Source organism: Gossypium raimondii, chromosome 12 (genome assembly GCF_025698545.1).
Source record: "Gossypium raimondii isolate GPD5lz chromosome 12, ASM2569854v1, whole genome shotgun sequence".
In the NCBI taxonomy this organism is placed as follows: Eukaryota; Viridiplantae; Streptophyta; class Magnoliopsida; order Malvales; family Malvaceae; genus Gossypium; species Gossypium raimondii.
Window position 1 is genome coordinate 3155242 of NC_068576.1, and position 13810 is coordinate 3169051.

At 34.0% G+C, this 13810-nt stretch overlaps 3 protein-coding genes across 5 annotated transcripts; 1 reads left to right on the top strand and 2 right to left on the bottom strand.

Annotated features, from left to right (window-relative positions):
* The first annotated feature begins 100 nt into the window (after positions 1-100).
* LOC105761905 (uncharacterized) lies at positions 101-1536 on the top strand. The gene is made up of 2 exons (XM_012579843.2): positions 101-586; positions 671-1536. The coding sequence occupies exons 1-2, from the start codon at positions 373-375 to the stop codon at positions 1534-1536; spliced, it is 1080 nt and encodes a 359-aa protein (XP_012435297.2). The 5' UTR covers positions 101-372.
* Positions 1537-6907: 5371 nt separating this feature from the next.
* On the bottom strand, positions 6908-10734 carry LOC105762835 (hypothetical protein). 3 transcript variants are annotated; one of them, XM_052625687.1, is made up of 4 exons: positions 10272-10734; positions 8238-8666; positions 7675-7918; positions 6908-7459 (listed from the first exon to the last, which is right to left on the bottom strand). In XM_052625687.1, exons 2-3 carry the CDS (start codon positions 8622-8624, stop codon positions 7691-7693), a joined length of 615 nt encoding a protein of 204 aa, XP_052481647.1. In that variant the 5' UTR covers positions 8625-8666; positions 10272-10734; the 3' UTR covers positions 6908-7459; positions 7675-7690. The 3 variants fall into 3 exon arrangements, with proteins under 3 accessions (XP_052481647.1, XP_052481646.1, XP_012436210.1); XM_052625686.1 differs by having other exon boundaries at positions 10199-10734; XM_012580756.2 differs by lacking the exon at positions 10272-10734 and adding an exon at positions 9647-10005.
* Positions 10735-10882: 148 nt separating this feature from the next.
* Positions 10883-12485, bottom strand: LOC105761906 (methyl jasmonate esterase 1). The gene is made up of 3 exons (XM_012579844.2): positions 11947-12485; positions 11736-11867; positions 10883-11255 (listed from the first exon to the last, which is right to left on the bottom strand). The coding sequence occupies exons 1-3, from the start codon at positions 12385-12387 to the stop codon at positions 10965-10967; spliced, it is 864 nt and encodes a 287-aa protein (XP_012435298.1). The 5' UTR covers positions 12388-12485; the 3' UTR covers positions 10883-10964.
* Between the last annotated feature and the right edge of the window lie 1325 nt (positions 12486-13810).

Here is a 13810-nt window from a genome sequence, read left to right on the forward strand (position 1 = left end):
ATCATACCGGAAGGCATAGATAGCTAAACAGATGGCAATGGAGTAATTGTACGGAGATTTCGATGCATCGTGCAATGAGTTACAGGGATGGATAGCCGCTATGAGGGAACACGTGTCGGGGATTGTAATTGAGTTGCAGCACGATCTTATTACGGGTTAGATGACCAACTACAATCGAGAAAAAGAATTTTCCATCGGATGTTTTGGACGTTTGATCAATGTGTGCGCGCATTTCCCCACTGCAAACCATTTGTGCAAGTAGATGGAACCTGACTGTATGGAAAATACACACATATCCTACTTCTTGCCGTTGTTAAAGACGGCAACAGGAACGTGCTCCCGATAGCATTTGTCATCGTCGATAAGGAGAACATGGAATCGTGGGAGTTCTTCCTTACCAACCTGCGGAGGTATGTTATTAGCAACGATAATATTTGCATCATCTCCGATAGAGGGAAAGGATTAATTGCAGCCATTAGGCGTTCCGGTGTACCATGGAGATCTGTTTACTGCATTCGGCACATCGCGACTAACTTCCAGCGAGATTATAAGAATGCAGACTGGAAGAGACAAGTTGTGAGAATGGGTAAATAATTACCTTATCTTTTCAATATAAGTTTTAATGTTTTAGAGCAATAATGTAACTTAAATTTTCTTAATACATATGCAGTGCACGAGCTAGAGCCACACATTTTTCGCCAAAGAATGGCCCGACTTGAGAGTGACATGGAGGGTCAAACCAACACATCTTTCCAGCAGTGGTTGGGTACGATGGAGCCGTGGCAATGGGCTCAAAGTTTTGACGAGGGCTTTCGTTATGGTCAAATGACCACAAACTTGGTGGAGGGGATCAATGATGTGTTATTAAAAACACGGCATCTTTCAATTTCATCATCTTCTGGCTCGTTCTCTGAGTTGGCTACCTTGATGCCAAGAATGGGTCAGCAACAAGTGAACCAGATGGAGGTGGGACACGTCTTTGTCGAAGATGTTAGGGATGCAATGGTTGCAAACCGTCAGATGGCAAGGTCGATGACAGTAGAAGTATATTCACGACATAATGAAATGTTTCGAGTTACAGAGACCATCGGTCGTCGACCCGGTATACCACCTAGGTCCTACGGAGTTGATCTCCAAAACAGACGGTGCTACTGCAGGAGGTTTCAAACACTTCATTATCCATGTGCACATGTCGTGCCAGCTTGTGCTAAAGTTGGGCTCAATGTAGAACAATTTATCGATGAAGTGTACACCATCGAACGCACGTTGCGTGTATGGGAAAACGAGTTCCCCGTGCTTCCTGACCTATCTACTTGGGAGGTACCTCCGACGACCTTCGAGCTTGTCCCAGACAAAAGGTTGCGTAGGAACCCAAAAGGTTGTTCGCAATCATCCAGAATCCATAACGAAATGGACATTAGGGAGAAATCCGACTGGAAACTGTGTAACGTATGCAGATTAGCCGATCATAATCGGAGTAAATGCCCGCTCCGAAACTACCATGTTGGACAATCGTCTCAATTGGGTAGAAATTGATATGTAGTTCATTACATAAATTGATGGTTTGAATCACAAATTTGTCTACAAATTAATTATACAAAAAATTACAATATTCATACAAAATTACAAAATTAATTATAAAATAATTACAAACACAAAAATTTATAACATAATCCTAAATTACTAACAAATTAATTATAAAATAATTACAATATTCATACAAAAATTACAAAATTACAATATTCATACAAAATTACAAAATTACAATATGCATACAAAAATTACAATATTCATACAAAATACTAATCCAAAATTATAAATACAAAATTAATTATAAAATAATTACAATATTCATACAAAATTACAATATTCATACAAAATACTAATCCAAAATTATAAACACTAAACATAAATAATTTATAATTAATAATTAATAACAAAAAATTCACAATATCTTAATTAAACTCTTTAAATTATAAACAAAATTATTTACTAAAATAATACATTACCTTTTCTTTCTTTCTTTCTTTCTTTCTTTCTTCTCCTTTCTCTCTTTTTTTTCTCTCTACCGTCCCATGCAATGGCTGGAAAAGCTTGGGGACCATTTACTTATAGGCTGGAAAATTATGGTGTTGAAGGGACAACACCATGTTGTTTTTGCAGCGGTGCACCAGTAGGCAAAAGGTGGTGCTGCCATGCCATGCCATTGGCGCCTCCCTATGAGGCACTTTTAATGGCGCCTCCCTATGAGGCACAATTAGTGGCGCCTACCTGACAGGCGCCACCCGAAAACTCATTTTCCCCCGTATTTTGACCCGTTGACCGTATTTTGACCCGTATTTATATTTAAATATTTTTAAAAAATAATATTTTATTCAAAAAATTAATATTTTTTAATTCATTGGCACCTCTGAGATAGGCGCCATTACAAAAAATGTATCATTTTCGTAAATAATTTTTCTGATGACCTATTTCAGTACTAAATTTTTTTAACCTATTTTGGTAAAAAACCCTCGTATAACTTATCATATTTTATACTTTTTCATAGTACGTGAATATTTTGCCCTCACCCCCCAAACATTCTTTTTTTCACACTTACCCCTTACCAAGTTCATGATCAACAGTTTTCAACTCAATGAAATATAGGGCTATTTGTTAATTTTTCCACTAGTTTTCAGTCAAAATCTTTTATACTTAGAATAAAATCAAAAGCGTGATAGCTGATTGAGAAATTTTTTCACTTATTTTAAAGATACCGTATTTTTTACAATAGTTTTTACTCATTTTTTTAATTTAAAGTTTAAAATTGCACTAACTATTTTTATTTTATATCTAATTATTGTAATATATATGTAATAAATATGTTTTTATCATGTTATTACACTAGTAACCAAACGAGATATTATGTATATACCAATTGAGTTTTAGCTTGATTAGTATCGACATTATTACCAATGTAGGAGCTTGTGGATTCGAATGTGTTGAAATACATTATACTTAATTTTAGACATTGTATAAAAAAATATTTTAGTTATTTTTTATTATATAGTATTGTCTTCAAAATTATCGATTTATACTCAAGTTTTATTTTATTAAAGCATCAATGTTTTAACGGAAGAGGATTCAATATAATTATAAAAAAAAAATCTTTCAAAAACATAAAGAAAATCAAACATAATCTAATCCAACATATACTTATATTAAATGTTGAAACCTAAACTAAAATAAGATAAAAAAAACCCTAAACTAGCCATACATTTCCAGAGTAGTAAAATGATTAGGATCAACAAATGTTTTCCCCTTTGTGATCCACCAATCCCTCACACAGACTGGACCACACTTCAATTTGAATCTCTTCCCCAAAAAAACTTAAATTTGGCTCTTCTTTTTCACGCCATCATTGTTAATTTCAAATAAACTTGGCCCATTTTAATCCCATAACATTATGAACAAGATTTACGCATCATCAGCCATGTATATTCAATGTTGGTATTTTAGTCATATATATTGCAGATGGAATCTTTAGAATCAATGAGCAATGAGGAAGAGAATAGGCCCAGAACAAAGCTCGCCCCTACATAGAGTGCGTGGCCGCATTCTTTTTTAAACATTTCCACGGTGATGGCCCCCATTCTCCGCCATTTGCTGTTCATTCTCCATCAAAAATTACAGACCCAGAAGGACAAAAACAAAGGGGGAAATACTTTCTACCAAATTAGAGGTTTTTATCAAAGTAATAAAATAATTTCGAAAATGATATGGCTTCAATAGTAAATACAAATATAATGAGTTGTATACTATGTTCCATACATGTCAAGCAAGTAATTATCAAAATAAAAGGTGAGTGTCAACTAAAATGCTAGCTTCAAAATGGTGGCTGAGTTACTTGCTAACTAATGTTAGAAACATGAATATATTATTTGGTACTTTAGGTTTTTTTTTTCTAATTTAGTGCCTAAGTTTGATTTCAATGTTCACATTGTTACCTGGGTTTTTTTTTTTTCAAGTTGATACTTGAGTTTTTCTTTTATCTCAGTTAGGTGCTTGAGTTTAGCTTCAATGTTTAGTTTGTTACGTGAGTTTTTTTATGTCCCAATTGAGTGCTTTTTTTTACTAGAGCATACATATCAAATATTCATTGGGTCATATGATGTCATTTGATTTGAGCACCAAATTAAAAATTAAAGTTAAACTCAAGTACCAAATAATTTATTAACTCTATTTTTTTTCATGCGAAGAAGCTACTATAATACTAAAAAAAATGTAATTTTAATGATCGGTCTTTAAATTGACAAACAATTGTTAACTACAGAAAGTGTAATTTACCGGTTACCATTATGTCATCAATTGTTCAATGTTATCCGAACGAGGAAATGAGAATAAAATGGAATTCACATAGTTATTAACACTAATGAAATCAACTCGATGATAATGAAATTTTGCTTAAATGTTATACATGATAGGAATGATGTTGTTGCTAGAGAACTCTAGCAACAAAGGTTCATTGCATGTATCCAAGTTTATTGTCAAAATTTCATTTGGCCAATACATTCAACTTGGGGCAGCAACTCTAGCATTTCTCTACAAGGCACTTTGCAGGGCCACCTGACGTAATATTGGCAAAATAAATAATGGTTGTCTGCTTTTGCGAACATGAGTGTGGATACATATGTCAATTCCTTACCATTTGAAGGTAAAAATATAATTCTACTTAATATTTTTTTTGGATGTATTAAATTATAAATATTTATCATGTCCCTTGTATTTAATATTTAAATAATTTTTTTAGTCAGTTGAATCATGCCAATTATCTGACGTGCCTTAACGGGGTGTGATGAGAAATCAATTGATTAGAAACTAAAAGGGTATATTACTAATATATTTGTGTTTATTTGATATAATTAATTGACCTTGCGACACAAGTTGAGATAAAATAGTTTTAAGGTAAAAAGTAGTACTGAACAAAATAAAGAGATAATCAACACATGATATTTGTTAACGCGGTTTGGATTCACCAATTCTAAATCTATGGAACATCATTCAAAGAATGATTTTACTCAACAATTTATTCGGTACAACTATTGGCTTAAGCCTAATCTACCCTTCCACAATAGATAATAGTAACCCCAAAGTCGACCTCGAATTGTGATAAATCACAATTCGGTTTCCCTACGTCTGCGGGGTCTTACCTAGAGAGATAATACATTATCTTAGCAAGTTGTACAACAAGTAATTACAGCTTTTAACACTCACCAGATTAGACTCCTCACTTTTGTGTCTAAGATCTAGACAATACTCCTCTAAGTTTTTCTTATGAAAACTTAGGACTTTAACCTTATAACACACTATGAACTTTTTACTCGCTGCACTCAAAAGAAATGTTCTTCAGTGAACAAGAATAAGTGTTCTCAATTGAGTACATTACCTATACAAGTTTTTTCAGTTTATAAAGAATTGAGACTTGCTAACACACTTTATTAATTACAATTAATCTTCCCATCAAATAAGCAAGATAATAAGTATAAAGAATATGTTCAATCAGTTTAGGATAAGTGTTGAATCTCCAAGATATACTTTCAAATTTCACTCGATTCAATCTAATCCACCAAACTTGGAAAATCAATTGACTTTATCCAAATCCAAATCAATCTTTAAAGTATGTTGCTAATGTATGTATAGTTTAAATATTAAATATGGTTGTTTGTCTTCCAATCAGCTAAAATCACATCCAAGGACTTTTGTTATGAAAATTTATTAACTTAAATGTGACAAGTTTTTGAATAGACAGTGCTGGATACCAATTGGTATTGATACATAACACTACTCAAAAACTGTCTCAACAATTCACCTTATTGGTCCCTAAAAGACCAGAACAAATAAATAAATAACCGGCTTTCTAGATGCCCACATCTCATCTTTCCACTTTCTACTACGTCTAAGAAACATCGAGCGGTGCCCTCCGATGCGGACTATGTAAAGAAGGTAAACCCCGCACTCCCAACACCTTTTTTCCCCCTCTTAAACCATAATGTCTAGGGAGACAAAAAGGTAAACTTACTAAAAACTCGAACCAAGAAATATGATGAGAGTAAAACATAGGGGCAACAGCCACAGGTATAGGCTATCATGAGGGATAATAGCGGAAAGTTTTTTAATCAACTTCCTCAAATATGCTGCTTCCATTTCTAGGACATGTTAATAAAGTAACAATTACCAGTTGACAACACTAATTTCATCATCAACCAGAATGGTCCACTTCTTATGGGCTTAAAAGAGAACTCACTGTTGTATTTTGATGAAATGAGTTTGTTAGAAGCTTCGGGATAGCAAAGCCATTGAAGGAGTCCAACTATTGTTCCTTGAGCCTAATAAAATATAAATTATGAAGCATCACAAGTACAGTATCTTACCGTCTTATCTGCAACAGTTGTATGCATTTAGTGATTCACAGATAAGAGGCTGAAAGAGAATCTTGTCATCCTTTTGAAACAAATTGGAAATTATTCAAAAGAACGATATCAAGATGAGGAGGAGCAAAAATCCCGTGAAATACAATTATCATGTTGCCGAGGCTCAATTTCAGATTTTCAAAGAGTAGGGAAGAAATCAAACACAGTGCTGATAAGCCGATGGTTTTTCTAACTTCAAAATCATCATCAGAAAAGTAGGTATACATGTATGTATGGTATTCAATGCCAAGATTTTCAGCAGACCCTGTATTACACCAGCATAATATAAAGCCACAAATAGATAAGCCAAAACAATTAATGTCCTTAAGCTCCAACTTCCTAGAATAAGTACTCTTCAGGATCTAGGCCATTCTCATGTTAAACCTGTTGTTAGTAGTCAATGATAGGTGATAATAACATAGAATGAGACATGCTCATATCATGTTTCAGACATCATAAAGTTGAAATTTAGTTTCATTGGATTAGAGGAATTAGTTGAAGAAATCAACACCTGTAACATTTACAATTAGAACAACACACCTTTTATCCAATATTATCCCAACCTCACATGCAACGTGATAGCGAAAACAAGTTTCCGAATACCAGCTGCTCGTATAGATAGAAGAGTCAAAGGTTCGCTTTCAAAAGAAAATTTACCAACTTTGCATTTATCACAAATACTGAAAGCGTAATTTATGTATTTAAAAATTTTCACTACTGCTACTGTATGCAAGCTTTTAGCCACTGTTAGGACCAAATCCTCGTCATATTCTGTCCAGAAAAGAAGACTACACAGCCGCAAGTTCCCCAGTTTCTCTCCCAAAACTCAAGGTTAAATGAAACAAGACACGCACACAGAAAAAATAAAAGATTGGGGCATTTTTTGTGCTCAAAGTTTCAAGCTGAAAATCCCAAGCACCAGCCGGTTAGGTTTGTCGAAGCCTTCTCCAGTTCTGATATATTTTCCCAAGCAGCTTGTCCTGGCTCGTTTCTCAGACACAAAATGCAATCTGTTATAAGACAGGAGGCATTAGCTATGCTAAGAAGTGCATGTATGACTTCAGTAATTAGACATCATTACTCATAGTAATGGAAAATTAAAAAGAAAGGGCGGCTATGATAATAACCAACTTGACAATTAGATTATCATATACTAACAGCTAAAGACAACTGCACCAATTACCGGTCATTTTCTATGTTACACACACTACCCAAAAACCTTTACCTGTTGAGATTACTGCTTATTCAACTTCAGAATCTCTGGCATTTACCAGACTATTTGGCAACTCAGCTCCTGATATTTTGGATCTGCGATACCACAAAAACATAAACCATAGAGTCCTGAATAATGCTCCATTTGCAATGTGAGGAATGAAAATCCGCCCCCAGTACGGGTAATATGGGCCTGGCAGTTTGATCAATGTGAAGAATATTGCTATTGCAATCAGGTGCCATGGAACTTCTGCATCCTGAAAAACAAGCCAAAAGATTGACAGAATGTTATGTGCCAACATTTTATCCTATATGTACCGTGTCAATAACAACAATATTTGACATTTTGAATAATTCTATGAAGGGAAACAATAATAAACATGTCCAGGCATTCTCTGTGTGATAGATTCTGACTCAAAAGTTACCAGAAACACTAAGGAACAATGACATAAATAAGGCATTCTCATAGTGACTGTAAACAGTTTCATAAATATTGACAAGGCATTTCAATAGTCTGCCCAACCAGCATGTTTAAGTTTCCAACATCCTTTATTCATGAGTAACAAAAATACATACCTTGAGAAGAGGAGAAAGTTCCAAGGCAGTTTCTTTCAGAAACCCGGCAAGTACAAAGCCAAGGAGTAGGGGAACAGGGATGATGGTCAACTTCCTTTGATGCGCACAGTAGGACATCTCACTGAGGGATGAAACTGCCAGTACGGGTACACTTAGATATTTGACCACTGCTAGTGTAAGATCAAGTGTGAGTTGAACAAAGTTCTCCAAAGCTCTGTTCCAAGGAAATCTCTTCACAGGTTGAGGAGAACTGTCCCACAGTCTTCTTGCCTTCTCTTTTATATTGTCAAAATTTACTTTTTCAGGATCACCAGACTCGCCTGTGGCCATATTTATAGCAGAACAGATACTTGGCTTAGTATTCAGAATGACTTGGTTTTGTTTCATGCTCAAACCACATTTGTGTGCTTCAAGATACTGAGTTGAGTCCTGATACAACAAAGTAAGCACACAAAAAAGTATGATAAATAATCTTGTCTTTAAATTAAAGGGAAAATAAGCAAAAGTAAATTAGTAAGCAACCATTGAACTTTAACAAAAAAAATCATTATTCCATGTGTCAAAATTAAATTTAAAAAGATGAATCCAACATGAAGATTATTGGCCAAAAATAATCTTGTCCAGGAGAGATAGGATACAAGAATTAAAGCAGACATTCAAATGGGCAGTTTATTTTTAAAAGAACAGTACCTGCTTCTTACTATAGATTGTAGAACCAAAATTTTAAGCAAATTCACCAAACAATTCGAGTAAAAATAAATTCATATACCAATAAGTAATCATACCTCAAAGCACAAACAAAAACATAGCACTATCACAAAGAAAATTTAAAGTGATAGGCGAAACAATTCAAGAACTGGAATACTTCTGTTATTTGAACAAAATAAAACATGTGCAAGTGCAATAAACATATAACTTCCCATGCTCCTTTTGACAAACAAAGAATCCTAAAACAGCCTATCAATTTAAAAGCTGTTAGCATCCGGTACCTTCATACTTTACAATGAACATAGTTAGGTAAGACACAAATCACCCGGCCAAAGCTCAATACAAGCGGAATAACTTGAAGCACTAGCTAGAGCCATAGCTATTTTGGCAAGTATTACGACTAGTCGAAATACAAAGTAACATGGGAAAAAAGCTAGCTAGTTGAGCGAATGAACGTGAAGCAGCTGTAGAATATTGGATACAGGAAGACGCGTGATTTCACAAGTAAATAATGAAGCATTCAATAAGATTATGCAATTCAAGAACCATTTCTAATATCTAATTTTACCCTAGACTGAGAAAGACACAGGACAAAAGCTCACAAAAAAAAGTCAACCCAATTAAAAGCAGAATATAAAACCCAATATTCAGAATGGAATTAATTGGTAACCAACCCAAAAGGAGAAACAGAAAAGCTTTACCTTGAGCTTATGAAGAAAAGGGGAATGAATTTTTAGATAGGTTTTAGGGAAGCCATGGAAATGGGTAGAAGCAGATAACAAGTGAGAAGAACATGCAGCGATTGTGGCCATTTTCGATAATCACAAAGACCCTTTCTAGAGATTAATGAGTAAATGTCTTGCAGAGGGGAAATTCTTTTATGAAGGGCACAAAATGGCCATTGTTGCAGATATAGCGGGAGAATGGGTGTGGGAGGGATAAGATTGTATCTTTTGATAGTTGGGGCTTCGGGACTCTTCTCTCTACTTGGAGCTTATAGAGGAGAAAGAAACGTTCGTGTAGATGGAGGGTTTATAGGTAGAGCCAGGCTATGCTACTAGCGTGACTATTTTACGCATGGGTGAATCTATCTTTGAACGGTTTAAGATAAGCAAGTTTAAAAGCTGTGTTAATCAAAGAGGAACTGTATTCTATTTTATTTTATATATAATTTATTTTAATTTTTATAATATAAAAATTAAAAATATGGGTAAACTTTGATTTTGTGGTCTTTCTCAATTTAGTTATTCAACCTTCAACAGGAGAGTCATGACCTCAAAGGCTTGGAGTCGAGACATTGGGGTTTAGTGTCATGATATAACACACCTAGTGTCACGACATCTTTGGCGGACTACTCCAGGTCGATTTTTCATTGAAGTTTTGCTCCCCTGTGGTGATGGAGGGTCGGTGTCACGACATCATTGCATCAATGTTGCAACACCCAAAGCAATTGATTGTTTCCTCAAGGTTTGGCCATAGTCATTTCCTTACACACTCAAATAAACCGTTAGACTTCAACATTCACAAGGTCAGAGATGTTATTTATAAAAGTGGTTGAAAAAGCATGTACAATGATGGATACAAAGTGCATATATTGCGAGAAAGTAGCTAGAGTTATGGATGTAAATCATAGGAAATTTAATTCCATGAGAGTGGAAATATAAAATATCAATTTTTATCATGTGGCACAACCTTGACGTGTCGCATAGCGAAAACAACCTAGAAAAATAGTTGACATTACTCTGTAACGGTTGACCGTTAACTTTAACAGTCTAAGGGCTTAAGTGATTGAGATTTTAACATTTGAGACTCAATTGAGTGCAAAAAGAATAAATGTTTAATTAATTTTTTAAAAAATATTCAGGGGCTTAATTAATAAAAAGATATATATATATATATATATCATAATTGTATTTAAAGTGTATAAAAAATAGGAATGATATAAAATTATATTCTTAAAGGACATTAAAATCTTATAATAAAAATATTATAAATAGATTATAATAATTTAAATTTCTTCTAGCGTTGACTGTAGTTTGTAGCTAAGCATAATAGCAGTTTAGAAAGTTGGATAGGCTTGGACATCATCACCATATGATCGGACCCTTTGATCACTTCAACTTGACGGGGTGGGTTTTCCCGGATCATCCACCCTACAAAATCCTCCTTGGAGACCAAATCCTTTTCCGAAATTATAAAAACCCGATTAACCGACCCGTATTTCTTCTGAGAGAGTACTACTTCTCTTGACATGTCTTCTGCACTATACAACCGTATTGGCCTCATCAACATACTTGCCAATGCAGAATCCTGCAATTAATTTTTTATTCATACATTTCTTTTAGATTTTATAAATAGATTTAAGATGTGACAAGTATCTTATATAATGCAGAATTTCATTAATTTCATGTACATTACGATGTCATTTTCTTAGTTACATGGTTATCAGATGAGTTTGAATCTCGCACCAATAAATTTAATAAAAAAGCTTAAAACATGCATTTTGAAATTAGAAAGTAAAGAGACTAAAAATTAGGGGCGGTTCATCTAAAATTAATAGTTCTTGTTTTAATCATTTTCATTCTTACAAAATATTTTTAATGAAAACAATAAAAATATTTTTTTATTTTTTTCTAATTTTTTACATATTTTTATTTTTATTTTCTATTAAAAAAAGATTATTATCTCTAAATTCTAAAATTTTAAATAGTATATGAATTTTTACCGGAATTACCAAGTAATTTATTAAAAACTCAGCCGAAGTAGTAATGACTAATGAGAGTATCGTACCTCAGGTGGGCTGAGCTGGTAGACTTTAGAAGAGAGGAACATTGGACCAAAAGTGAAGGTGGTTGGAGGGCTGCTAGGCCCATCATCGTATGTATAATGGTTGTCCATTTGGGAATCTTGATCACGTAATGCCTTTCAACAAAAACAAACTAGTTTCTTTTCAATAATTTATTCAATAATAAAAGGGATCATTGCATCATTGCATGCGTACCTTCTGAATGAGAATGGAAACGTTGAGTGTTGGACCAGGCATGGAGGCTGTCACAAAAACTGCTACAGCGACTTTTTCCGGAAACATTTCCATTGCTTGAGAGATGGCCAAACCGCCTAAACTGTGACCAACAAGCACCACTTTTTCTTCATCGGGTAACGATGCCATGAATTCCCTCAAGGGCTTTATGTAATCAGAGATCGATCTCAGAGTGTTGACTTGCTGTGGATCAACCCCTGACCCACCCAGGTCTAAGGCGGTAACATTGTGGCCACCAGATTTTAGCAGTGGCACCACCTTGTACCATGACCAAGCGCCATGGCAAGACCCATGAACCAACACAAAGTGCTTTGGTGGCTCCAATGATGTTGCCGGCACCTTGGATAGAAGGTGGCAAATTAAAAGTGAAACTAAGAGCATGAGCTTCCAAATCTGATACATGTTTTTAGGTTGGGTGTTGGGTATTATCTGGTTATGGACAAAGCTCTTCACTTGAAACTTTGGTTGAATGCAATATTATAAATCATTCAGTTGGAATGTCAAATTAACTAGAAAAAATAGTATATTAATATGGGTTTATAAATAATTTGTGTTAGTTTTTTTTTTTTTTCTCATCTTCAATGAAGTGCATGGGGACCAAAACAACGATATGAAGATGGGTTTCTCTCTTTCGATTTTGCGGTTGACTCCAAAGTGGAGAAATATATTTTAGATAGGGTGTAAATGAACATTTACATTTGTTTATTAAGTTAAATAAGAGTATGAATAAAATTTTTATATTCGTTTAATAAACGAACAAACACGAATTGAGGTGTGTTCGGTTCGTTTATGTTCATGAACAAGCTCGTTTATAAGCTTGTTTATTAACTCGTTTATGACTCGTTTATTTATTAATGATATTTTCTTATAAAAATTATCTTAGTATATATTAATAAAATTATCTTAGTTTGTATTGTTTTTATTTATAATATAATTATTAATATTTATATTTAACTATTTTATATCTAAACAATATGTGTGTGTATGTATTTATTGTTTGTTTGTTTGTTTGTTTATTATTTATTAACATTGCTCGTGAACATGTTCAATTATATGTTCGTGAACATGTTTGATTAAGTTAAATGAACATGTTCGTGACCATTAAACAAACGAACATGAATAGATGTTTGTTTGTTCAAGCTCGGTTCATTTACAACCCTAATTCTGAAAATCACTTTAGTGGGGAAAACTCTGTTAGACGGGGGCTAAAATCAGGACTGATTTTCTGTACTCTTAAAAAATGGTTGGCCGGTGGATAACACCCACAAGATGGGCATAAATCCATACATTTTTACTTTAAATTTAAAAATACAAGATGAAAGTGTTTAAGTTGTGCCCCAAGGTCAGTCCTTGACTAAAATTCTTATGGGAAAGGTTTAATCAATGGTTGTTCCATATCCGAGTAAGTCTTACGGTTCTGCATGTTAAGTTTTGAAAGGGTAAGTTTGTAAGGGGTATACGAACAATAAGTTGTTAGTATAAGGTCTTGCATGGGGTTATCTACGATTTAGATGTCATGAAATTTGTGTGCATGAGGGTTGTAATAGTGAATATATGTTCTTTAAACAATTGTTGTTGCTGGTTTCAGAAGGATGTCTGGGTTGGAGCTTAGAGCTACAATGGGTGAGTATCATGTGAGTCCCTAATGTCGACTCCTACAAATTCTTCTAGATAGACTCTTGTAATTGATGTTCCAATAACGATGCATGAGTATTTAAATGATTGTTGAAAAAAAATATAATCTTAGTATAATGTTCTTGTGAGTTAAGTATGTAATGATTTGTATGTGTGGGTGTAAGTGATTCTCTGAAGCAATTATGTGTGT

Coding starts and splice junctions, on each gene's coding strand:
- LOC105761906 (XM_012579844.2), bottom strand. CDS start 12,387: ATGTATCAGATTTGGAAGCTCATGCTCTTAGTTTCACTTTTAATTTGC. Junction 11,868..11,946: donor TTTCCATTCTCATTCAGAAG/GTACGCATGCAA, acceptor TTTTGTTGAAAG/GCATTACGTGATCAAGATTC. Junction 11,256..11,735: donor ACCAGCTCAGCCCACCTGAG/GTACGATACTCT, acceptor AATTAATTGCAG/GATTCTGCATTGGCAAGTAT.
- LOC105762835 (XM_012580756.2), bottom strand. CDS start 9,757: ATGGCCACAATCGCTGCATGTTCTTCTCACTTGTTATCTGCTTCTACC. Junction 8,667..9,646: donor CTTTTCTTCATAAGCTCAAG/GTAAAGCTTTTC, acceptor TTGTTGTATCAG/GACTCAACTCAGTATCTTGA. Junction 7,919..8,237: donor AACTTTCTCCTCTTCTCAAG/GTATGTATTTTT, acceptor CTTGTTTTTCAG/GATGCAGAAGTTCCATGGCA.
- LOC105761905 (XM_012579843.2), top strand. CDS start 373: ATGGAATCGTGGGAGTTCTTCCTTACCAACCTGCGGAGGTATGTTATT. Junction 587..670: donor GAGACAAGTTGTGAGAATGG/GTAAATAATTAC, acceptor ATACATATGCAG/TGCACGAGCTAGAGCCACAC.